This window comes from Columba livia, chromosome 7, assembly GCF_036013475.1.
Source record: "Columba livia isolate bColLiv1 breed racing homer chromosome 7, bColLiv1.pat.W.v2, whole genome shotgun sequence".
NCBI lineage: Eukaryota > Metazoa > Chordata > Aves > Columbiformes > Columbidae > Columba > Columba livia.
Window position 1 is genome coordinate 27,528,198 of NC_088608.1, and position 26,122 is coordinate 27,554,319.

General features: G+C 40.9%; 1 protein-coding gene across 5 annotated transcripts; it reads left to right on the forward strand.

The window, feature by feature from the left end:
- MFSD6 (major facilitator superfamily domain containing 6) lies at window positions 1-25,741 on the forward strand. Of its 5 annotated transcripts, none has more exons than XM_021286685.2 (8): window positions 1-45; window positions 131-227; window positions 8,167-9,763; window positions 14,955-15,052; window positions 17,810-17,971; window positions 18,534-18,632; window positions 20,880-21,160; window positions 23,569-25,741. In XM_021286685.2, the coding sequence occupies exons 3-8, from the start codon at window positions 8,220-8,222 to the stop codon at window positions 23,749-23,751; spliced, it is 2,367 nt and encodes a 788-aa protein (XP_021142360.2). In that variant the 5' UTR covers window positions 1-45; window positions 131-227; window positions 8,167-8,219; the 3' UTR covers window positions 23,752-25,741. The 5 variants fall into 5 exon arrangements, with proteins under 5 accessions (XP_021142360.2, XP_064925924.1, XP_064925925.1 ...); XM_065069852.1 differs by lacking the exons at window positions 1-45; window positions 131-227 and adding exons at window positions 349-524; window positions 23,301-23,352; XM_065069853.1 differs by lacking the exons at window positions 1-45; window positions 131-227 and adding exons at window positions 349-524; window positions 23,334-23,352.
- The last annotated feature ends 381 nt before the right edge of the window (window positions 25,742-26,122 follow it).

Sequence of the window (26,122 nt, forward strand, 5' to 3'; positions counted from 1 at the left end):
GCGTTACTGAAGGGATGATGGCAGTGGCTGCGGAAGGCACTACAGGTAATAATTTGATTCCTTATGCTGTCATACGTGTTTGGAACTTCAGAGGAGCAGGAAGCACTATGAATGTTATGTCGTTGTTCAGGGCCCACGAACGCTCCCCAAACACCATTTTTAAACCAAACGTCCATCCCGTGGCCCAGCGCAGGTACAGACGCACCAACCGCGGCCCAACAGCGCCCGTAAGTACAGCAGCTCCCCCGCTCCCTTCCTCCCTCCGCGGCCGGCCGGGCCGGCGGCCCCGGGGCGCGGAGGCGGCGCCGGGCGGGCGGGTGCGCGGCCCCCCCGCGGCGGGGGGCGGCTCCGTCCCTCCCGCAGCGCCCCTGCGCGGCTGCGGCGCGGCGCGGCCCGGCTAGGGGGGCGGGCGAGGGTTCGCGGAGCCGCCGCCCGCAGCAGCCGCGGCGGCTGGAGGAGGAGGCGGCGGGAGGGGGCTGCGATGCTCCCGGCTGAGCGCCCCCCCGGAGCCGCCCCCGGGCGAGGTGAGTCAGCGCGGTGTGCGGGGGGCCGGGCCGGCAGGCAGGCAGGCCCGCGGCAGGGCCGCCCGGCTGGGGGCCGCCGCTTCCCCTGCCTGCGCTCCGCGGGGCGCCGACAGCGGGGACCGAGCCGGGGGCTGCCGGCGAGCGAGGCGGCCGGCGCGCCGGTTGTGGTGCACCTCGCCGGGCCGGTGAGGCCGTTCCCCCGATCTGTGACCTGGCGCCGGCTCCAGCTCCCTCCCCATCGGGGACGATGGGCCTTGTCCTCGCAGCCGCCCAGGATGCTGCCGTTGGGCCCGTGCCTCAGCCGCTTCCTTCCCTCCTTAGCGGCTGCTCGCTCAGCTCTCCGTTCCCGGAGGTGGTGCCTGCCCGCGCCGCGCTGGAGCCGATCAGCTGCTCCTCAGCTGAGCGGGTGGTCCCTGTGCGTTGGCTGCGTTCGTCTTGGGGTCCCCTGGCGTTAGTTGTGGCTGAGCGGTGACCCCGTTAGGATGCTGGCGCTCATCTCCAGAAGCCCAGCATTGAGGTTCAAGTGTAACCCCCGTGCGCGGGACAGAGCCACCCAATGCCACATGCCCTCCCGCGAGACCACGGGTGACAGTGTCGGCATCCCCGGAGGTGGCCGCTGCATGGGCCGTGTCCCGTGGGAACTCATGCACAGCTGTCCCTGTGTGTGTCCCTGCAGCCAGCACCCAGGCGAGGTGGTCTGTGTAGCTGTCATTTCATTTCTGAACCGTTCAATCCTTAAAACACCGTGATTTTTAATAAGCAGGTTGTCAGTTTTTCCTGCGTTTGTTAAAACAAGCATAGGAATAGGTGCTTGCCTAAGAAGTTGGTGCTAGAGGTACCATAGGTGTTACAGATGCCTGTTACATCCTAAATTAGAGGGAGTTAAAAGCCCAAGTTTCAACAGCAGTCTCTTTTAAAATGTTGTTAGTGGAAAAAGTGGTATCGAAGAGTGATAAACTTGGAATTTAGGGGAGAGGAGATGGGCTGTCTTAACACTGAAGTATTTTAGTAAAAACTGCCCAAAACATTATTACGTTACTAAGATATATAGGGCCTAGTTATCCACTGTATTGGGTAATAACAAAGAAAAAGACTGTAAAATGTTAGTTTTCTAGCTGCTTGTTTGTTTTTTGTTGTTTGTTTGTTTGTGGTTTTGTGTGTGTTTTGTTTTTTGTGTGTGTTTGTTTCCCTGGATATAAATAGCAGACAAAGGCAACATTTATTTTGTTGTTTGTATTTTCTGAAGACCCACTGGGAGCAGGGGAGAAGAAAACAATCTTTTTAAGGATGGTGTTTGTGATAGCAGTCATAAACCCAGTAAAAATCCTAAGCAGGTTTAAAAACAAAAAAAACAACACCAACTAATTCAAACAGGTGGAGTGAGACTATGAGAGCAAAAGCTGATGATATGAGGAAGCTGTGGTTGATTACTAATGTGGCTGGTGCTACAGCACAACTTAAATGCGACCTAAAGTTCAGCTTAATCTTCAGCTGTGACACAGTGGGACTGAGCTTAAATAGCATGAACTGGCCTGTGGCGGTTCCCAGTGGGAGACAGAGCTGTGTTGTGGGTGCTGCAGCTCTGATGCTGGGCCCTTGCCTGCTCCGTATTGGAAGGCAGGTTTGTTATTTGCTGTCCTTACTGAAGCGTAAACCTTGGTAGTATAGATATGTAGTTGGTAATTAAAAACTGGTTAAAAAATTAGAGTCTAATACTGACTAAAAATAAACTAGTTAAAAAATAGTCAGCTAGGATAGCTTAATTTGCACATATTAAATAGAAAACATGATTGGAAAGCAGGAGTCTTAAGATGTGAATTTAATGTTTTTTCTTTAATAGATGAGGGCCTAAGAGTGTTCTTGTCTTTAATGTTAATACTAGCAGTGTTGTATCAACTTAGCAACTTCAGACCTATTATGAAGTGCATTAAACCTATTATAAACCCGATCTTGACATACTTCAGACATCCTGTAGTTTCACAATCTAATTGACTAAATGTGTCAAAGTATGTGGGGTTTTATATCCATATTGAATGAAGGAGCAAAACTTATAGAGCAACACATTAAGTAAGTGCACGCTAAGAAACACAAAATAAAGCAATTTTAAGAGTTAAGTGTTTTAGAACGAGGTGGTTCACTTCATGGAAACCCTAATTATGGTGGTTAATGTTACAGCACTTAGGTCTCTTCAGACTTGAAACAAATGTTATTTCCAAGCACTGAGTTAGTTCACTAAATGCAATTGATTGCTGATTTGATAAATTCTGAGTAAGCTGTCTGTGCTCGTCCCCCCAGGAGGACTGCGTGCCTTCGGAGGGCAGGAGGGCGGTGTGGCGCTGTGTGGCTTGGCAGGGACAGCCCGTGCGAGGGCTGCACCTGGCCTGCCTGGCAGAGCTCCGGGAACGTGATGCAAGAGTGTGTGAAGTCAGTGCCCTTTGCTGTCGTGATGCAAGTTGTTTGCATAACGTTCTTCTCCTTTTTGACATGGATGCAGGCAACAGCACCAGGCTGCTCCTTAGGGGCGAAACTTGCTTGGAAATGGAAAACATGGTCTATTATTCATGTTTCTTACAGCAATGCCTTGCAGGCCTGCTGGATGCGGGGCTTAATTCTGAGAGACGCTGCACAGATACTATGGTAGAAAGTCTTTGATTCAAAGGTTTAGTAGTTGAGATCAATGAGAGAAGAGGGGCTGAGTGGGAGATGTGTGCATGAGCAGTGAGCGAGGTGAGCTTGCTTTGGAAAATGGAGAATTTTTACATCTGCTTCTGTAGCACAGACCTGTTCTGAATTAAAGTGACTTTGAAAAGAAAGTTTAGTCAAGAAACGTGTTTTCTATTAGCGGATTTAAAAATGTTTGTATGAAAACTTCATGTGGAATTTAATGTGTTTGCTACAAGGTCGGTTTGCTAGTCAGTGAAAGCCTGGAAGGGGCAAAATAAGATGTGATGCCGCGTTGGCTGGCTTTGGTTTATCCACACAAAGCAAACAGCAAGCCAGCCTGTTTCGTTCTTACAGCTGCATGTTGCTCGAGAGATTAATTAATTACTCCTGTTTAGAGTTATTGAAATTCTACTCTGAGAGTACGTTTTCTGAGACTGTAATTTTGCTAGATACTCAACAGGCTAAGCTGCTCTTGGTCATTTGCACTTTGTTGTGATCAACTGTCCTTTTTTGTTGTTTGTTTGGTATTTTGTTTGGTTTTGTTTTGGGTGGGTTGTTTTTGTTGTTTGGTTGGTTTGGATTTGTTGTTTTGGGTTTTTTTTTTGTTTGGTTGGGTTTGTTTTGTTTTGTTTGTGTGTGTTTGTTTTGCGTTCAGTGCAGGTCCAAACCCTGATGTTGAGGCTCTGCTTTGTCAGTCTTATTTGTGCTTTAATTCTCAAAGCCTAGCGAATGGAATATTTATGCTGAGTTAAACTTTATTTAAAAGCAGCAGCACTTGTTAACCCCAAATCTAATTTTCTGTTGGTTTGCAAGTGAAGTTTTAATGCCTTGTCCTGTAAGTGCCATGATATTTTCGCTGAGAGGTTCAGGTATTTGTTACCACAGTCTGACCTATTGACTGGCTTTTTTTTTTTTCCCCTTTGGAACACAATGCAAAGCAGGTGTTTTAGGTTTTTTTCAAAGGTTTTGGGAAGAGGGACTCCAAGGGGAGAGCTGAGTTTTTAGTATAATATTTTATATTACTATTTTCCTTACAATTTTCCTTTGTTTTACAGGGAAATTCTTGTAATGTCGGGTTGTCTTGAATAGATTAACTTTTTATCCTTTCAGATCTTGAAATTGTCTTAATGATTAGGAGAGCCAGAGTAAATAAGGATCAATTTAAGAAATAAAAATGGCAAGAATGCCAAGAAGATACTTAATTAAATCTAGAATATCTGTATTTGCCTCTTTCCACCTACCCACCAGGGAGCCTCGTTACAGTTAAATGACCATCACAGAATGCATTGGGACAAATGGTTTTTCCTCTGTTCCTCAGATAGTTGTTCAAAAGTACAAGTCTGTAGGAAAGATGCTGTAGCTGTTTGCAGAAGATGACAGGATGAAAGATGTGTCATAGATCTGAGATAGGTTTGAAAGTGGCTTTTTACTCGCTGGAGAAACAGACACAAACCAGGCAATTGGCATCAGGAAACTTGGAGAAAATGTTAGCTTTGCAGAAGTTTTTTTCCAATTTGCATGTTAGGGCTTTGTTGTGTGTTAGTGCACTTACCTAAGTTTAGTGAAGATGGCTTCAAAACTGTTACTCCTGTTTTTTCTCAGTGATGTTACCACTCCGCATCATCGCTGGTCCACTTGTCCTGGCTGGACTCATGATATTCAGCAGGCCTCAATCAAAACTTTGTGCTCTGTTCTGCCTCAAATGAGTTAAAATTAACACTGGAATCAGTTCTGTTCACTCTCTGAACCATTCTTCCTTACTCTGTTCTTTGTTGCTCTTTAAAAACTTGCGGATAGTGCTGTCTTCTATCCTACTGTCTTGTGGATCAGAAAAAGTTTTTGCGAAGTGAAGGTATAGTATTTGAAGTCTATGGTTAAGATACACAGGAGATAACTAGTCTCTTCTCACTTAAAAGTATGTTGTTTTTCCATCTCTTTGATTTACTGTACATTCAATCCCTGACTGGCATGGGGTTTTTGTCAGTAGAAGGAAAGCCTTGTAGACTATTAAGTCTTCTGTAGATTTTTCAGTAACCATAACACTTTGTTGGTTTTCTCATTTACAGTCCTTTATTTTTAGAATTTAAAAAACTGCTAAATAAAATCACTTTCAAAATCATGACTGCTAAACAAACTAGTGATCAAAACATGGAAGAATGCCATATGGCTCCTACCAGTCTTGATGCTGTTATATTTCTGAAGAGTATACTCTGTGTTATTAATAATATTCAATGACACACTCTCAGGGCGGGAAAATATTTACTGAAATTATTATGAAATATACTTTTCACAGCATTCTTACGCAAGATGCTCTAGTCAAAATACTAGGAGTGGATCTTTTGGATGAATCCTTGCACACACAGGTTAGAAGATGGATGCTGGGGCAGATAGAAGTTATGGAGCGGGGAAGAAGATGCAGCAACTGAAGTGTTTAAAGATTAGCTGTATAACAGTTTTTAATATACCTGCTATTCACCAATGTACAAAATTGAAGTCCCATTCCAATAGAAAAGGGAAACTGAATTTTAGAAGGTTGAACAGTAATTGCTCTAAAAGCCTTTGGTTCAGAGCTCACATATAGGGATGAGGAATATGGCCCTGTCTTTAAATCAGGAGAATTTCAGTTCTTAGTTGTACAGAAGTTGTCTTCATATCTGAGTGGATGAAATGTGAGTTCTGTCTTGTCATGTCATGGTGATGGAGGAGGAGATTTATTCTTCAAAATTAAATGCTGTAAAGCTTCAATAGAGCCAGTAGGCAAGTTGCTGTACATCGATGAGCATAATCTGGTTGTGGTGGGACACAGGAACAACAGTGAAACCTCAGTTATGTCTCCTTGACATAATCAGGGCCCTGTACAAGTTCTGGAGTCTTGTCAGAGCAAGGCATAAAGCAAATAAAGCACAGATGATGACTGATCTGATTTACTCGTTAGAAAGCCTTGGTTTATGGATATAGAAGCCAAAAATGAACAAATATATAAGCAGAAAGCCCATGGACCTTCCAGCTGTCAGGTAGAAGTAGCCAACTGAGCCAAAAATTGCAGGAACTGACTAGACAGCTGCTGGGTTTGGGTTCATGTGGCTTTTGATTGTAGGAGGTAAGAACAAGAAAATGTATTTTCACATTTGACTGTTCTAACAACTTAATTAGGACTTTTTCTAATCTTTTGAAACTTTTTTTTTTAATCGGATTGTCTCTGAAGGCACTGGAGAAAAAAAACAGTCTATGTGTATGGGCTGGCACCATTTTGATTAACTAATGACCTTGTCTTCACGAATATTGAAGGTTCCAAGATTTTTATGCAACCTTTTCTCCCAAAGTGAAACCAGAGATCCTTGTAGATAGTATCACATTAAAATGACATTTAAAAGTGAAAAACACACACACAAACCTCATGAGTGTTAGGGATTTTAATGATGGTGTTTTTAGACTGAACTGTGTAAGTTCTACATTAATTGACTATTGTTTTTAGAAGGGTCTGTGGCTTGTTCTGTCAGCTGTTGATGTGTATGTTGGATCAGGAAGAAACAGCTAATTCAACATACTTGTGAATGTTAGAGTCTCTTCTCTGTTATTAGCATTGTATCAGTTTGCAAATCTGTTGTTAGTATTTAAATAAATTCTGAATTACGATTAAATAATTGAAAGGCACTGGCCATATCAATGCATGACTAATTTTAGGGGGATGATACTGTGCTCTCAGTTGAGTTTTGAAAGACTGCAGTTTCATTGGAGCTCTTCTAGTGGGAATTAAATGCAGACCTACCAAAAAATAGTTCAGATTCCTAGAGAAGATATTCCCTATTGTAAATTGAGTGCTCTTAGAGAAATTTCAGGTTCTTCTGGAATAAAATTCTTTTTTCAAATATTGGCCCTGTGTGATAGTTACATTAATCTAAAAGCAAAGCAATTACAAAACTTTCTCATAATGAGCATGAGCTAATCTTCCTAGGTTAAATTTAAAGATATTAATATAGAAAAAAAAATATAATATAGCTCAATAAAATTATTTTGAGCTGATCACCTGCTGGCAGGGCTTTTTTTTTACCATTTGAAAGCATCTGTTAGCTAGCCTAGCTTCTTAATAGACCGGTTTGTTGTTTTTAAATGTGCAAGCTGGTTAGTGAAATCAAAGTCTTAAGTAGTGGTGAATGTATTTTTAAGTGTCACTTGTCAGTTTTGCAATATTTTGCTTCTGTGGAGGATTAAGTGTGGCCAGCTGCAGTACAATTACCTCCCAATGCACATTTCTCCAATTGCATAATTGAAGAGACCATTGTAGGGCCTGTACTTTTATCTGTTCCTGTGCTGCTTTGCTCCCAGGTCTTTGCATTTGAGGTTGCCATCCTAATTTTGAGGGTCCCTTGGCTTAATCATGAAGCCCCATCCTAATTCCCACCCAGCCTAGAAGCTCAAGCCTCCCACCAATTTCTGCTGTGGTTGTGGAGTGCTTAGAAAACCACGTTTCAAGAGGCGACTGATGAACCTTTTGAAGGCCATCATAAGACTTCAGATATAATTTGTTTTTATAATTAAAAAAACAGTTATATATGCAGTTGCATTATTTAACTATGAAATCATGGCTATCTTTTGGTATAGTAGGGAATACTGGAAATAAAGCAGCTTTGGGGGAGAAAAGGCAACTTGAAAGAAAAGACTTGTAAATTCTAATACTTAATTGCCACAGTGGTTTTAAATATATAAATTATTCTCTGTCCTAAACAATAAAGGTGTTTCGTTGCACAATATTAAAGCTGCTCTTGGCAGAACTTCACAGAATTGGTCATAAACCACATTTTTATTGATGCTACCATCTACCAATGGTCTAGACAAATGGCCTTCCCCACCCTGATATTGCATTTATTGCTCAGGAATGTCACAAATGAAAAATAAGCTGTCTTTGTCTTTCATTACTGGCATTGCAGGTCTGTTCCCATGTGGTACCTTAACCATGTTATGTTTTATTTGTTCACAGGAGAGCTCTAGTTCCTTGACAGTGCACCAGATATTGGATGCTTGTGGTAAACCATGGCAGCTGATGATAAGGTTGCAATTTTAACTGATGATGAAGAAGAACAGAAGCGAAAGTATGTGCTTGCTGATCCTTTCAATGGCATTTCCAAGGATCAAGACTTGCCCCCACCTAATGAATCACCTTCAACGGAGACAACCACTGTCGCAGATGAAGAGCTGGATTGGTTAGAAAAGCACTGCGTCAAAATAAACAACGACCTTCTGATCTCGAAGGTCTTCTATTTTTTCTTCTATTCTGCATATGGCTCTCTCTACCCCTTGCTGCCTGTGTATTACAAGCAACTGGGTATGTCACCCAGTCAGAGTGGACTTCTGGTGGGCATCAGGTACTTCATTGAGTTCTGCAGTGCTCCCTTCTGGGGAGTGGTGGCAGATCGCTTCAAGAAAGGGAAGGTCGTCCTCCTCTTTTCGCTTTTATGCTGGGTTTTATTTAACCTGGGGATTGGATTTGTTAGACCAGCCACTTTACGATGCGTACCAAAGGGCCTTCCCCCAGCACATCCCACCAACGCAAGCAGCCTTTTAACCACGTTTTCACAAAATGCCTCCATGTCTTCTCTGCTAACCACAGTGACTGCTGCATCCCCGAAAGTTCGCAGGAGGAGAGACCTGCTCACTTCCAGTCCAATCGCTTTGGAAACAACAGGGACAGCTAATCCTGAAGTAACATCCTTTTTACCTACGCAGAGCAGTGATGTTGATTTTCTCTTGGAAAACAGTACCCATTTTACATCAAAAACCACCACCGCTAGCCCAGTCTCACCAGGGAACATGACTCCAAGTCCCACCCCAGCTGCCATCACCACAAAGCCGCTGCCTTCTGACCAAGCTGTGCTTGTTTATGATCAACAAGAAGTAGAAGCCATCTTCCTACTCATTCTGCTGGTTGTCATAATTGGAGAATTTTTCAGTGCTTCCTCTGTTACGATCGTAGATACGGTAACTCTGCAGTACCTCGGCAAACACAGGGACCGGTACGGATTGCAGCGTATGTGGGGGTCTCTGGGCTGGGGGCTGGCCATGCTCTCCGTGGGAATTGGCATCGACTATACTCATACAGAAGTTGTCATTGAAGGTCAAGGATGTAAAGCTCCTGAGTACAAGAACTACAGGATAGTTTTCATCGTTTTTGGTGTTCTGATGACAATGGCGTTAATCGTGGCCACCCAGTTTCGATTTCATTACACGCACTTCAAGCAAGACGAAAATAAGAGAAAAGAGGTAGAAATCTCACAGGTGGACAGAAATGCCTCCAATGAATCCTCCGATAATACTCCTACCAGTATGAGCCAGTCGCAGTCTTTCAGTTTTTGGGACCTCATAAAACTGCTGTGTAGTATCCAGTACGGCTCTGTGCTCTTCGTGGCGTGGTTTATGGGATTTGGATATGGCTTTGTCTTCACCTTTCTTTACTGGCACCTGGAAGACCTGAACGGCACCACCACTCTCTTTGGAGTTTGTTCTGTGCTCAGCCACGTGTCTGAGCTGACCGCCTACTTCTTCAGCCACAAACTGATTGAATTGGTTGGTCACATCAGGTGAGATGTTAGTGATCATTCAAGAGCTGTACAAAAACTGTTGAAGAAACTTGTTGAACACAAGGCTTAGCCTTGTGTCACAAAGTGAAATTCAAGCTAAGCCTTTTATTTTAAAATTCTAAATACTGCTCAGTTATGTAGCTTGCCTAATAGAGATTTTAGTATTATTTTAGGAGTTGAAAATGCTCTGAAACGCTTCCTTTGTGTTTGAGTTGCATGTTAGTACGTGCATTATGCCTGGCACCGTAACCTTCTGCAGGTGGTTCCGGAAGGTATCCTACTTCACTGATGCAAAACTCTGCGAGAGATCCTTACAAATCACCACCCACTCAAGGATTGTCTGCTTTGACATATAAATACCATTAATTTTACAAGTTGTTTTTCTTTTTTTTCATATGAGTAGCAGTGTTCTGGAAACCTGCTTTAGGCTGCTTCCCTTTGCGGGGCAGTTCTTTGCCCCCACGGTAGCCTGGAAAGGCATTGCTTGCACGCTGAGAGGGGAGGAGGATGAGGTGAAGAAGCGAGATGTGCACCTCATGTGTCTGTGCCCTTGTAACGAGACTGGGGGTGTTGGCAGAATGAGGTTGCAGCCTGACAGAGCCGTTTTCCAGGTCAGCGCTTTGCTCCCTTCCTTTCAGTCCAACTGTGTGTGTCAGCTGCTGCACTGAGATAGTTTTTACTTTGTAAAGTGAAACTCGCTACTTCAAGCATGTTAGTGAATGTTGTTTTCCACTAAATTCACAACTGACTTAATTTCCACATGTTCTAAACCCCTTCACTACTTTTTAAAAAGAGCTCAGGAGGAAAGATGGGGGAATCTGAGTTAATGAACCTGTAAAGGTTTTATATCTACTCAGATACTCTGCAACTGAATGCAGAGCAATCAGTACGATTAGCGCCACGTCCTCTGCAAATGCCCTATATATGATTGTGCAGTCATTGAGATGATGCAAGTATTTTTTGAAGCTGTCTGCACTGTTCTTTTTGTGCATTCTGTTGTGTGGTTTTGCTCTTTGTTTTCTTGTTTTGCTTTTATTGGGCTGAATTTTTTGATTTGACCTAGTAAAAATGTTTGAGCTCCTTAGCACGGTAATTTGAGAGATTACTTAAAATATTTGGTTTTTTCTTCCTTTAAACTGAGGAGGATCTCTATAGTTTGAGTCAGTCTTTGGATCTGGCAGTAATTAGTGTGAGAAAATGTGACACCTTGCATGCGAAGACTGGAGAAAAGATATGATGATGGAGGAGTAGTGGGAACAGATCACAGTCTCGATAGCTAAAGATAGCTTGGGTATGCTCTTTCAATGTACATTGTTATAGTAAAAATTCAGGCTTAGGCTGCAACTAAAGGAAGACTGAAAAAGAGAAGAATGTTAGGCTTGTGAATAAGATTAAATAGAAGGGGTTAGGAGCAATGGCCAGTAAAAAAAAAAAATATTATATACAGGATTAAATCCTCTTTATTTTTTTCTTTGCACTATTAAGCCAAGATTGGATCAAGATTAAGTTGTTTAAACACCGGCTCCTATTTGTGATGAAACATTATTTATACCCTACACCTGGGAAATGCACATTAGTCATAGTTTAATGTTATCTAATGCTTACTTGTATTTAGTCATCACAGTTTATGAGATGTCTCCTTCTGGTTGCCTCTCTTGTACTTTTTGAACTTTGTATAATGCATGGTTTGTTCAAGAGGAGGCTAACTTTTTTTTTTTAATAAGGATGTATAGGAGTTCGTAGCTCTTACTGTTTGATAGTTCAGTCAATGTCTGTCTTATAGTACTGATACTCATTCTCCCATTAGTAAGAATCAATACCCTCCAACTATAGAGCCTTCTTGGAACCATCTTAGCCAGAAGTGTTTGGGATAAATTTTATATATATATATATATATATATATATATATATATATATTTTAATAGCTCAAAGTTCCTCGTTTGCTATTTTGCCATAAAAGTAGTTATATGTTTATAAGGTCTTGTATGAAATAAGCTGAAAGTCCCTCTTAATCTACAGCTAGCTGTGAATATTTCACAGGGTATTTATTCACAGTTAGAGGGAAGATGACTTGACACCTCTTTTTGGTAAGATGCCTTCAGTGCTGAGGTTGTCTCACCTTCCATTGACTTGCCACTAATGTTTAAAAAAAAAAAAATAAAAAGGATATTTGCACTCCTCTGGGTTGTTAGACTCCTAGATGTCCAGTCTTTCTGCAGTATTTATTTGAACATAATCATTCAATCTTTTCTTCCTCTCCTAGTTTGAAGACAGGTGTGAGTACCAGAATTTACAGGCTTGACACCCTTGTCAGATAGAAGCTCAGTTTTCCTTTTCTAGCCTTGTGAAGCTTTCTGTTTCTTCCATTGTACGTGTTTGGTATATAAGATCCTTACAATGTCCTGAAACCTATGCTATTTTCACAGTTTGTTTTGTTTTTTTTTTTTGACTAATACTCAAGTTATATTGTCCAAACATTTTAAGCATGACCATACTAAACATGTGATGATGATTATGCTCAGTTTCTGGCTGGGTTAGCTTTACTGTTCATACACATGTGCACTGCACGCGTGCAGATGTTACACATGCTGCCAGCACTTGTAACATTATATATTAGCAGGTCGGTGGATAAATCTGGAGTGATGACAGCGATGTGTTCAGCTAGAAAGCTGTTCTGTGATTGCACAGATTTATGAGGGGCGGGAATATTGCAGATGTTAGAAGGGCATTTTTTGCCTTGCTTCCTCCATCCACCTTCTGAGAGATGACAGAGTGGATTTTCATTTAAAAGTAAACTGAAGAGTTAACAGGGAAATAAGTCCTCAGCAAGTGTGGTGGAGGGCACAAGTTCTTTGAGAGGATATTGTGATGGAAAAGTGTACAAAACTGGCTATCAGATATTTAGACAGCATTGTTGAATGGTGTCCTGTGTAGAAGCACTCACAACTGCCATGGAGTTTAGGAACATGATGTTAATCTCTGAAAATAACCTTTGTCCTTGAGGTGAAGCTTGAATGTGTGTGTCTGACCACAATTCCACTGTGTGAGTTTTTATACGAAGCAGAGGCTGGTAGTCATGGCTGTAAACAGCTCAGTCTCCCTAACATAAATATACAGTCAGGGCTTTGAATGTTTAACCTGTAAATTGCATAGGGTGTCTCTGTGGATACTACATGTAGGGTTCATAGAGAACATCTGTTCACATTATTGATTTAGGTCTGATAAAGAGCCTAAGTGATTGTTACAAATACGTTTTTGAAAAGGCTCTAAATGCACAGAAATTCTCAAGTGATGTACCCCTCCAAAAGCATAAATACGGAAATCCTCATAAACTGTAATTTACCTAAAACTCTGTACGTATCCTAACAAATTAAAAGGTAGAACCTGACTTCTGGCTTCTCTTAAACTCTGAATCCAAATCTTTCAGCAAGTGTGACACAGTGGAAAGGCACAAGTAGCTGAGTGTGTTAGTGGTGATGGAAGGACTTTGCAGCAGGAGGCAACCTCTTCATGTTTCTGGTCTGGCTGTGACAGGAAACAGCTGAGATGGGAAGAAAGTTGTTGGTACACAGTCCAAGTTTTTGCTAGGCAAAAGTGAAATGAAGCTGGCGAGAACTGGCCTGAAACAGAGAGCTGGGCCCATCTGTACTGCTGATGGGGAAAACCAAGTATATGTTGAGGCGATTCCTTTGTGTCCCCGAGAGCGTACATCACCTTGGGCCTTACTATCATGATGCATGGCACGAAGAGCAAGTTTGTTCTCCTTATTGTAGAATACCGAACTTTTTCATGGCTTTCCATGTTTTATTCAGTGAATGCTTGAGCTTGGCATTGTTTAAAGGCAGCGTAAATTAGCTATTCATAGACCTTACGTGTATCTGGAAGCAACACAGCTTGGTCTGGTGTGTGATTTGGGGGCGGGGGGAACTTCTTGCAAGCTTACCCAACTTGTTGAAAGTAAAATAGATTTTGTTCTGTAAATCCATGTTGTGAAACACACAGACCTATATTTATAATTTAGAAGGGTTTTTGCTGTCACTGGCATGATGAAAATTATGGTACTGGTATTTTAGCTGTTAACATGTATCATGTATTTGGAAACTTCAAATGTTAACAAGATGCTGTATTTTTATGATTGCATCTCACTCTAGACTTTTCAGTGGCTATGTACCATTTGATTAAATCTCAATGTGCTTTTGTAGAATAACTAACTAAAATAGCAGCACAGAGAATAATGAGCCCTTTCACAGTGCCTGTGTTTACACCTTAATTATCAATTGCATTTATTTCACTTGTGCCAAACCAGGGGTCAACCAAGAAGCTGTGTTTGGACAATAAGTAATCCTTGTCTCTGAAAAAAAATCTTTAAAGGTTGCAACTGCATCTCTCCTCAAGCTAAACGTGTTTTTTTTTAATTAAGTCTTGGTTTCCTAAGATCGATCAAAAAACAAGAGAAAGATGGCTGGATGAATAAGCACCCTGGAGGTGTAAGCTAAGCTAAATATGAAAACTGGAAAGGAAAAGTCATCAGGTTAAATGTGCCATGGGAAATGCACTGCACAAATAGTCGTTGTGCTTCATTGTTTAAAAACTGTTATATGAGCTCTTTTTCTCTGAGTTCTGAGATGCAGCATCTGCTGCTTTTCAGTTTTATCCTGAGGCATGTTGTTATAAACCATATTGCTTCTGTGGGATGTGTTTTTAGAGCAGTTCTGAGCAATTTGCAGATACTGGGACTATAAACTTATATTAATTAGGGTAAAATTAATTCATCTAATACAAACCTGCACCAGGCTTACATTACAATGGAAGAATGAATCTCTGAATGATTAGAAGGTTGTTTGGAAGGGATGTCAAATGTGCTTAGAAATGGTCTCTCTGAAATACACTGTGTGGAGCATGTCATGGAACTACAGAGCTTAGTTTAAAGCTTAGTGGATCTACTGTCCCTTTCCTATTTTTTTTTTTTCCGTCAGGATTTTGAAGAGAGTCTTAACTTCAGCCAGGGTTTGAATATTTGTTTGGAGTGGGCAAGAAAAGAGTTTATGGTTGGGCATAGGATGTAATTTGTGTTGAGCAAATGCTTTAGACTGGCAAACTGTTTGTACATGTGCAGATAATTTCTGAAACAGTAAGGTATATTATACCAGAAAAATGCAAACTGTCCTGACATCTCTTTTCCTTACTTTAGAGTGCTTTATATTGGTCTTGCCTGTAATACAGCTCGATACATTTACATCTCTTATCTGGAAAATGCCTGGACTGTTCTTCCGATGGAAGTACTTCAAGGTAAGACAATGCAGTCGTGCCCTTCCAGTATAACATCAGGTGCTTGTATTTATATTGTTTTCAAGTGACCTGTCATTATGGAAAAATCTGGTATTTCTTGTGGTTTTTTTGTTTGTTTTTTTTTTTTAAACTATAAATATCTCAGAAGACCCAGGTTCATAAAACATTCCTCTTTATCTTGGGAAATATTTGACGTCTAAAGGGCGGGTTTGCATTTGATTGTGCACAGTTCTGTGTTTATTCAAACAGAACTGAGTGAGACCAGCACACCCTTTAACTAAACAAAGGGGCAGAAGCATGAGCTGGGTACACACCTACAGCAAATCCTGTTTGGTGGTAAATCTGAACTTCATTTAATACGAGAGGTCGTGGTTCTTAAAATGACGCTATAAAAAAAAAGTCTGGGTCATTATGACTCTGTTAAAATATTTTGAAGTTTTTTCAGTGGTGTTGTTGGATCAAGACCTTTAGACTACTTATTTTTTTTTAATGGGTAGAGAAGAATTTCTTCCAATAGCTTTGTCTGTGATAACAGAGCTTCTTTAAGGTACTTGCTCTTTAATTTAATTAGAAGGACAGAGATGTGGTCTATGAAAAGTTATTTGAGGACCGTTTTCAAGCTCTGTCAAAGAAGTCTATAAAACCTTCATTGCAATGTTAAATTTTTCTAACTTAGATTTTACAACATTTTTTCATGTCTTTGTAGCAGGAACCACTTCTCGAAACCAAGAAAAGTCTAAACTATTTTATTTTCTCTTTCTTCAGTATTTGAAGAATACTGAAGTATTTGGGTTTGTGAGAGAATGGTTTAAATGCAGAAATGTTTCCCTGCCTTCAAAAATAATTGGAGCAAAAAGCTTGGGTCTAACAGGCAATAATTAGAATATAAATCTTTCTTGAAATGAATTTGATGTCCCAAATCTTCAGTATTTGGTTTATATGTAAATTATCCTAAATTTGCTAAACATTATTATTCTAAGCTTAACACTGGGGTTGTTCCACTTGTTGGAACCGTAGTACCCACAGTGAAATGGTGGTTAGTGTGCTTAGCAAATAATGTCACTATATATATATTGTGAGCAACTTATTTTTAAGAATTGTGGTTAGCAGTAATCCAGACCAGACTTCTTATAAAAATTGTTGTAAAAACTGTTCCAAATAGTCACTGTCATATAAATAATTATAGCTAAAAACACATTAGTAATGTACAGATACAAAAAAAAAAAAACCCTGTACCTTTAAAGGCAAGTGCAAAAAGCTGGTTTAAAGGTATGGACTTGTTTTCAGAGGAGCTGAGAACACTCTGTTCTTTCTGGATTTCCTGGTAAAGGTGGAAACATCCAAGAACCTGTTGGTTGAGTTATGGCCTTTTGTTTTTAAACAAATACAGTGGTATTGTGCTTCACGGTTCAAATAATTTCTGATGTGTTTTTGATTTGCCTGGCTTTAAAACTTTAAATCTTGACTTACTCTTTAATAGCTGATAAAACTAAGAGTTTTACATTAATTGATGTCTTACCTAAAACAAAAACACATTTATCTATATTATATTAGCCTTGTTTTGTCATTGGGCCAGTTCTTTGTTGCTATTTTCAATGCATGTGTGGGTCTGCATTTAAAAAAGTGAATTTTTAGTGAGTTTTTTGCATGCAAAATATGTGAGTATTGAAGTCCCGAACTGTAAATGGTAAGGTGAAATATACTTAACCTAATTGAAGCTTTTTGTTTTTCAACAAGGCAATGTCCTGTTACCAAAACCAGCTCTGCAATGTGTAAAGGTGGTCCTCACAAACCCAAAGCTTGAGAAAATTTTATTTAGAATTGGAATGAAATTGAAGTGTTCAACCCCATGGACATCTAACGTGTCTATACCTGAACTGTTTCAGATCCATACAGTGCTATTTATCACTTTACAACTAAGCAAAATGCAAGTTATTCTGTATGTTACAAAATTATGTGTTTTCTTCTGAGTCTTCAGCTTAAGTGCCCAAGTACTCACTGAGTGTCCAGCTGTTTATTAGTAAGTCAAATGTAGAGGACAGAGACATGTTCACTGAATCATCATCTGTGCCCACATTTGTTTAAAACTGAGGCAGCAATGCTTAGCCATTGGTAACCTGGGATGACTGTTTTTAATACCCCTCAAATAAGAAAAAAAACATTCCCACTCAGTCTGAGGGTGGCAAAATAGTTCAGGCTTATTCAGCATGTGACAAGTTACAAAACTGTTTTGTTTTTCCAGCTTCACCACTGTGCCTCTTGCCACGTTGTTCTTGCCTCTGAGATGACATGGATATCTCTGATACTGTTTGGGTTTAAGACCTTTGCACTCCCTGCCTTCATTGTGGCAGCAAGGAAACTGCTGAGGGGCATTAATTTCCTGCAGCTTACGAAATCAGGACTGTATTTCAAAGGCCCTGGGTCATTCTTGAAGGGGCAAGGAATTTGGCAGAGAGACTTCTAAGGTGCTTTATTTAGTCTTCCTAGGGACTGCATCTCACGAAGAGAAGTGAGGACGTCTTAGAGGGAGAAAGAGCTATTGATGGACTCTGCAGAAGAAGGGATCATCACGTTTCCCTATGGCTTGGTTGCCAGCATCACATTACTAAAAGCTGATTTGTACTTCACAGACATTTCTCAGTGGAGGGTTTTTGTAGTTTTCCTCCAAGGCATGCCCCAGCCCCTGAGTGCAGTTGCTCTCATGTTGTGTCGGTAGGCTCTGGACCCCGTACTCTTCACCATGTTTCATCTCTCCAGGTGTGACACATGCAGCTATCTGGGCAGCTTGTATTTCGTACCTTAGCGCGGCTGTGCCTCCGGAACTGAGAACATCAGCCCAGGGAATCCTGCAAGGTCTCCACTTGGGCCTGGGCAGAGGATGTGGGGCTATGGTTGGAGGCGTTTTGGTCAATTATTTCGGTAAGCACAAACTGAAGATTTATATTTTATTTATTGACATTCTGGTTTTCCTGAACTATCAGCTTTAAACATATTTATGCTTAAGGTATTATTATGTTTTAAAGAGTAATACACTTTGAATAAGCATGAAATCATAGAACTGCTCAGGCTGGGATCTCTAGTCCAAGCCCCTGATCAAAGCAAGGTCAGCACTCAGTTTGGACCAGGTTGCTTATGGCTTCACCCTCTCAGCATTACAGGTAGATTAAATATGTTATGCCTACATATTTTAGTGTTGTGTGAGCAAATCTCCAATCTAATCAGTGAGTAAAATGAATGAATCCTTTGTGAGAGAATAGGTTGATACTGTGCAGCCTCTTGATGAGCAAATGAGAATCTAAATTACTTGGTTAAAAATCCGTTGCAAAGCCTCTTGAAGAAGTGTTGGGGGAGGCAAATGTAATAAAACAAGCTAGTAAGAGTCTATATGGGGCAATAATGCTATAAGGAGTCTATAATGCTAACTCATATTACTTTTATTACGTAAGTAGATTATTGGTTAAAAAAAAAAATCTCATTACAGGTCCTGCTGCCACATTCAGAGGAATAGGGATGGCTTGTTTAGTGATTCTTCTTCTGTTTGCACTGATCCAGTGGCTGTTGGTTCCTGATGAAGAAGAAGGTAAATATTCATGTCACCGACACACTACAAAATTAGAACTAGTGAAAAAAGGTATTTCTGAAGCTGCTCTCTGCAGCATTAATTTTGTGTGTTTGGTGTCTTGACTCAGATTTTGACAAAACAGTTTGTTTTCAAGTGAGGAGTTTTTTCTTGAGCAGTGATAGATATTGAGGCGGTGTGTTCCTGCTGTAAGAAGGGCAGTGTTGGGTTCTTGAGTGCTGATAGGAGGAAGGCATAACATGTTTTACTACCTGTATGTTGTCTCCGTTCTGGGAATCCCTTGGGTTAGTTTTAACAGCTACAGTGAGTCATTTCAGTTGTGTCAGTTCTTTAGGGTCCCTGGACCACCAGACACTCTCATCTTCTGCCGCTCTGAGCCGCCTCTGCCAGAAATTGTAGAGACGGCTCCAGAGGACAGAGACTTGTATAGCTGCCTCAGTTCTGTTCTGGCAGCTGAGAAATCTCCCCGCAGGTGGAACCTGACTTTTTCATCTCCACCTTTATTAATGTAAAGGCTAAGCAGAAAAGGAATACTTGGTGCAAAGTTACGGATTTAGCATAAATCTTATTCTTAGAAAATCAAAACTGTGGCGAATTCTGAAAAGTCACAAATTTTTGAGCTGCCTTTTACCTGAATGTTACTTTCCCATATGAGCTTTGAGTATGAAATGAAAGTTTGTTTTCTTTAGCTGGAATATTAAATGAATTGTCCTTCACTAGTTATCAAGTTGCCTGTACTGAAGTGTTCAAATATTTGTTTTGCTAGAATTTTCTTCACCTCTGTTCAAATGATAATGGCAAAATAAATTGTCCTTCACTAGTTATCAAGTTGCCTGTACTGAAGTGTTCAAATATTTGCTTTGCTAGCATTTTCTTCACCTCTGTTCAAATGATAACGGCAAAATACCGAAAGGTGAAAAGCATGTTTGCTACTTCAGCTTCCCATCAACTTTTGGTTAATTACACGTGAACCTACAAAATAATAGTTTGTTCTTGGTGGCCTTATTCTATTTAGTTTGTTTCAGAGTTTGGTTTTCGTTAAATATACACTGCCCATCTTAAAAGTCTGGATCTTAATTTTAAGCACGGCAGTAATGAAGTTGCTTTGAACAAGACCAGTTGGGTGAGTGAAATTAAGCGTGCAGCCAAGAGTGTGCAGGATTAGTCTCTTCATTTCTTCACTACTAGAGAACATCCAGCCAGTGCTTAAAATATCCAGTGCTAAGAGTCTGTAAAAAAAATACGATTTTATAATTAAAAAAAAATAAATCTTTTTAATCAGTAAAATATTTCTACTCTGAAAAAATGTTTTCTCAAAATTTACAGAATGTGTTATTTACAGGCTCGTAGAGAACATAGAGTTTTTACTTAAAATATCCAATGGTTTCTAACAATCTGTTTGATTACTTTTCATATATAAATACTCTGGCTCTTCAAGATTGTAAGGCATGTTGTGTTGGGTCATGACAGTCGTTCTGTGGGTGACATTTTAAGACAGTTTGAGAACTATTTCAGATTATGGGAGGACCTTAGATGTAAAGGTCTGTTGGAAGGATTTCTTTCTGTACCTGAACCTCTGTGACAGATATTTTGTCTCCTCCAGTGTCACTCTAACCTTGTTCTTTTCTCACTAACTGCATAACTCCATACTGACTATGGAGGGATTGTTTGTTTCTTAAATAAAAAAGCGGTGAAGATGTAGAACAACTTCTTTAAGACATATTTTAGTCAGATTTAGAAATTTTAAGATCAGAAACAGCTGTTTTGGTGATGTAGGCTATGGGACTCCACTGAATTGTTCCTGTTTGAAATTAGTATTTAGGGATGAGTATGACTTATAAGCTGCAGGCTTTATGCAGGGAAAGAAGTTTGCTGCAAGTCTAAAAGACTTATTTTCAATTTTCATATAACATGAAAATGACTTCTTTTAAATTTCCATATATTAATAACATGAAAATACGTATTTCTGTTAGCCAACTAGGAACCAGTGTGCTGCTTCATACTCATTAGTCCCTCTGGTTTATGCACACTTCTAAAATCCCTCTCTGCTGTTGCACAACATCGATGTCGCATTCCCCTGACGAGATGGTGGCCCGTCTGGATCTTGGCTGTTTGTGCCAGCGCGCTGCCTTCTGTACAGCGATAACCATATTACAAAAGCCAGAAGCACCTACTGTTCATTGTCTGCTTCACATTCCTTTTCAAGCTGGTTGGCTTTGCCGGTAATTATGTTGTTTTAAACTTCAGAAAAGACAATGCTGGCGGAAAGGATCCCAGTGCCTTCCAGTCCTGTTCCCATAGCAACTATTGACCTTGTCCAGCAGCAGTCAGAAGATGTCATGCCTCGGACTGAGCCCAGGCTCCCTCTAAAGAAAACTAAACACCAAGAAGAGCAGGAGGATGTGAACAAGCCTGCCTGGGGCATCAGCTCTTCTCCTTGGGTCACCTTAGCTTACGCCGTCTACCAGATAAAAGAGATGGTTAAACTGTCCAAAACCAACCCAACTCCTGAGAATCAGCCTTTGCAGGTAATCTTCTAATGTACAGGGTGTTCTGTGTTTGTTAGATGCTTGAAAACCTCTACAGCTGTGTAAAGCTGTTCGTACCTGGCAGGTACTCTCTGTCAGCTTGTAATAAATTTGGAGGTGTGACACAGTAGTTGAAATACTGCATGAAATAGAGTTGTTTCCTATGTGTAGTACAGCAGGAATAACTTTTTTTTTGGCAAGTGTTGTCTTCCTGAAGATGGGAAGAGAGGGAGAGACCTAGAAAGAGACTCTTTCATGGGTTTGGATATACTTGAATTCCCCTTAAGTTTACATTTGTTTTCATATTGGTTGGAATGTGCGGGTTACGCATTTTGAAAAATTTACCGGGTGATGATTGAAAATGCACAGCTGCTTAACAGAGTGTAAAATGATTTTTATTTAGTTTTGCTTCCTTGGGTGACCCTGTCAAACAGGTACATGGTTGTGAAAATCAGTGTTCCAGACACCTTCTGATGGGACACATATACTTCTGTTCAAATAAAGTTAATCTCTTTATTTGGAGTTACACCAGATAAGAGCCATTCTGTGACTTAAAATGTTTGATTGCTCGTGTTTGCTTTACACCGTTTCCCTTCTGTCCAGTTTCCTCCCAAAAAACCTTTTAATACCTTTGTCAGTGGTTGGATGGGCTTGGATCTTGAGCTTTCTTCTAATGCTTTGGACATAGCTTTCAGAATGGAGCTGAAGCACGCTGCTTAAGCAAAGTAGGGAAATGCTGTCAACGCAAGTTTTAGGAGAGGATGGTTAACATTAAAACGGCTGTGTTTACCTGTCTGGAAGGAGTGGGTGAGGTTCCTTTTTATGCACCCAGTAGGTGAAAACACACAAATGCTTTTTCCACAAGGGCTGCCTTTAGAAAAGGGTAATTTGGGATGTGTGTGTGAATCAGCAGGGCGTGTAGGATTTTCACCTGGTTAGCAATCTCCTGCCTTTCTTATGTCTTTATTATTGAAAATGTATTACAGGCATGCCTGCTTTAGGTTGGTTGGGTATTTTGTTCATCTTTTTGGAGGCAAAGAATGTGGGGTTTTTTATAGTGACATTGAAGATATCACAGGGTCTTTGACATCAAAGCAATTTGTCCAGACAAACTGCTGTTTCCTATTGGTAAATGTCCTCAGGGTCTTGGTTAGTGTAAGCTTTCCCCTTTTAAATTGGAGAAGAGCAGCTGCACAGAACTTGGGCCATGAACATGGCAAGAAAATAATGTTTAGCAAGGTGTCAGAGAGCGACTTGTCCAGTGCTGCTCGACACAACGCAGCTGCTTCACTGAGAATTGTGAAGAGGCCAGAAGGGCTTTTGTGCCTGTTCTCTATAGCACATGGTCTCTTCATTATTCTTTTCTTCCTGGAAAAATACAGCACTGACATAAAAGTAGTTCTTGTCGATGTGCTCAAATACAGTGCACCCCATTGCAGTATTTTCTTCTTCATCTGCATTCTCCAAAATCTCTTATCCCTGTTTCAGTGCCCCAAAAGGACAAACCTGCTCCAAAGCATTGCAGGTTTTGTGCTCAGTCATTTATTTTAGGCTGGTGATACTAAAATACTGAAACTAGAAAAAGGCTGCCCAGCTCTCTTACTTAATTTGTTAAATAGCATAGCCTTCTTCAAATGAAAATAGATAATTTGGAAGGAGGGTCAGTGCACAGAAAATTGAATTAGTGACAAAAATTATTCCTTCTCATTAAGATTTTTGCTTGATTTTGCTACTGCTTGCTTATACTCTTTCAAGCGAAGGACATACTTGCAATATTCTCTGTTCTTCAATGAAAACAAAGAGTTGTAGAGAGTGTGTCATCTTCTGAGGGGGGATATATGAGTGTGAAGGTTTGCTGTTTCAGCCTTGGGAATGGAACTGGTGTTTACATGTGCTCTTACGTTCCTTAGTAAGGCCCGTTTGAGGAGATGGGATGGAATCACACATCAGTACTGCAGAAGTTCTGCCATTCAGGAAGTCTGAGCAGTATCTTGGGGAGGGAGGGAACTTTTGAGGAAAGCTATATTTAAGGAGCATGAAAACAAATGTTATAGAATTGTTTGGTCAAAAGAATGATCTTGCCTGAACTCTTTGAAGTCCAGTTAATCGTGTGTTTTTTTTTCCCTTGAAACACAACAAGTTTGTTTTTTGCATGCTTCTTGGGAAAGTGCAGTTAGGAAAAGAGATGGAAGGTAAGCTCCTGTCTGCTTGCTCTTAGTGTCATCTGGATTTAAATGTACTACTTTTGCTTTGCTTGTTTAAGCTTGATTTGTTATGTTGCGGGCATTCCAAGTAAGTGCTTTGTGAATTTCCAGAAGTGCCTGAATGCATCTGGGGGTAACCACTGGGGACAGAGTCCTGAGCATTTGTACTTACGTTTTGCATGCAATCCTTTCCCCTCTCTTTAGAAAATCAATGAGGATTGCGGTGCTTCATCAGCCAGCTCAGCAACACAGCCCCAAAATCCGACGGATTCTGGGCAGTCCAGAAATTGTTCAGCACCAACAGCTACAGCACCATCAGATTCCCAAGCAGGTGGTGACCGCGTTGTGTCGGATCATGCTGCTCAGCCTGCTGCTGCCGGGCCCTGAGATGCGCTCATCTTATCAAATCCAGTGCATGGAATTCTGCTTCTCACCTGGGAAACGCTGGACTAGGAGCTCAAAAGTAGGACTGCCTTCATCTTTAATGATCATAATGTGCAAGCTTTTAACTATATAGAGAATATTCACATGACTACACAGAGCAACATGAGCAGGGAAGCCAGAAGTTCGCAATTCTTGAGGGAAGTGATGGATCTAACGGCAGGAAGAATTCTTGGCTGCTTCACTAAAGCTGAGTCAAGTGCTGTGAGATTTCTCTGCAATCTGTAGAAAAAGGGAGTTCACTCCTTACTTGTTGAGGCACAGAGTGTCTGACTCGATTGGATCATCTTCTTTGAATTTGTTCCCAAGACAAAATGAAAAGACTTTTTAGGAGAGAAGCTGAGTTTCCCTGCATAGCCTATTAGAAAATATCAGATTCAATAAACATAGGAAGAGCATGAAACTGTCTCTGTAAGATTTCTCAGAAACGGAGTAGCTTTAGGAAGCGTATCTTCATATTATGGTGATGGATTAAGTAAAACACACACATATTCGAAGAATATGTTTTTGAAGCTAATGTTATCTTGTTTGAGATAAAGGTTTAGTTCTGCAAAACAAAGGTTTTTGAACTGGTGTTTTAATGAAACAAAAAAGCTGCAGGAAGGCTTCTGAAGAACTTACACCTCTGTGCTTGCAACCCTTCAGTTGGGCAAAGGTTGCGTGCGTTTGGGTCATTTTAGGTTTGATGTTGTGTTGAGACAAGAATCTTTGATCGAGATTGCACGACCTGAGATTGATCAGGGGTTTCAATGGACACACTGTCTTTTTTATTTCATCATCTATACAATGTTTTATTTAATGCAGTGTAGTTACTGTGGTTATTTATTAAGAAAACAGTAAGCTTTAAGTGCCTAGGGATGGTGGGGGGTAGGGAGGAATTGCCTAAAAATGATTTGGATTATATGGGGCAAAGTTGTTGATGCAGAAATTAGAGTGAGAGATTCTCAGGAGGAAGCAAATGTAAAACTAAATTGCAGTATGTTTAGGAAATTACTTTGCCCAATGTCAAGACACTGGAAGACTTTGGATTGTTTTGTTATGCTTTTCAATATTAACTGTAGCCAGCTCGCTGGCTGGTGCATAGTGAAAATTGCTGCTGGAGGGAAATCCTTGGGCTCAGGGAGGAGTTGGCGGGGTTTAGTCAGGACAGTGTTTTGCCCCATTTGCTGATACTAACAGCTTGTTCCTGCAAGGTTCTGAGCACTCAGCTTCTGCAGGACTGAGTCACTATAGCTCAGCCCTCCTTGAAATCAGAAGTCCATGACGTGTCAGGCCTTTGGGGATGGTGCGTGCTGTGGGACTCTGCGGTGATCCAGAGGCACGACTAACAGAAACGCAGGGTTGGGGAGAGGAAGATGGAGCTAAGTAGGGAAGGGGATGCGCAGTGTTACCCCCTTGGACATCCAGTCAGCTTGACGAAGGGCTGTCCTTTAGCTGTGCGTTTAGAACAACCTGTGTCCTGGGGGTGTCTGGGACCAACACCATAGACAAGAAAAGGAAACATTGAAGACTAGCCACTAGTTACTTTTTTTGCACTTGAACTTAAATGTACTGTACTCACGTAAATCCTCATGACTTGTCTAAGTGTCCTTTAAAATCAGAGAAGTATTTATTGTCTGTTTGTATAACTCGGGGGAGAACTAAAGATGGAACAGGTGATGGGACGGTAGGATGCTAAAAACCATATTGAGGCAAACTGATAATTTGTTGAGTTCATGCTGTACAGTGTTACCTCTGCTGCTGCCGCATAGCACCTGGATTGTGAGGCGAAGAGCTTGTACACTCTGTTTACACTTCAGAATTGTGTATTTCAAATGCCTGCTCTTTTGGGAATTGTATAGTCATTCTATGTTGCAAAAGGAACATGTACACCTGAGGTTTGATATTTGTGAAACTGTAAAAACTGTGGTAAGAAATATAAAATATCCATAATGTATTTAATAGTATCAGTCTGAACTTTTATTACATTTGCTCATATTGTGGTGCCAGCAGTGAACATTGTGACCTAAACTGAAAATAATTCCGTGATAATGACCTTTGCTAGGTTTGCTGGAGGACAGTCAACCTAGAGCCCAGGAACTCTTCTTGCACGGCATTAACATCCATCTTGTGATAAAATCTGTCTGCAGGCACAAACTCCCTTCTGTGTGATGAGGGAATGGAAGGGATGCACACCGATGTGCGTCACGTACAGGGTGACACAGAAGTGTGCAGGACACGGTGAGTGACACTCACAATGGGGTTGTTTGTCCCCTAGCAGTTTTGAGATACAGGCTGCTAAGTGCAGGTCACGGCAGCTTGTGTGATGAAGGAAATA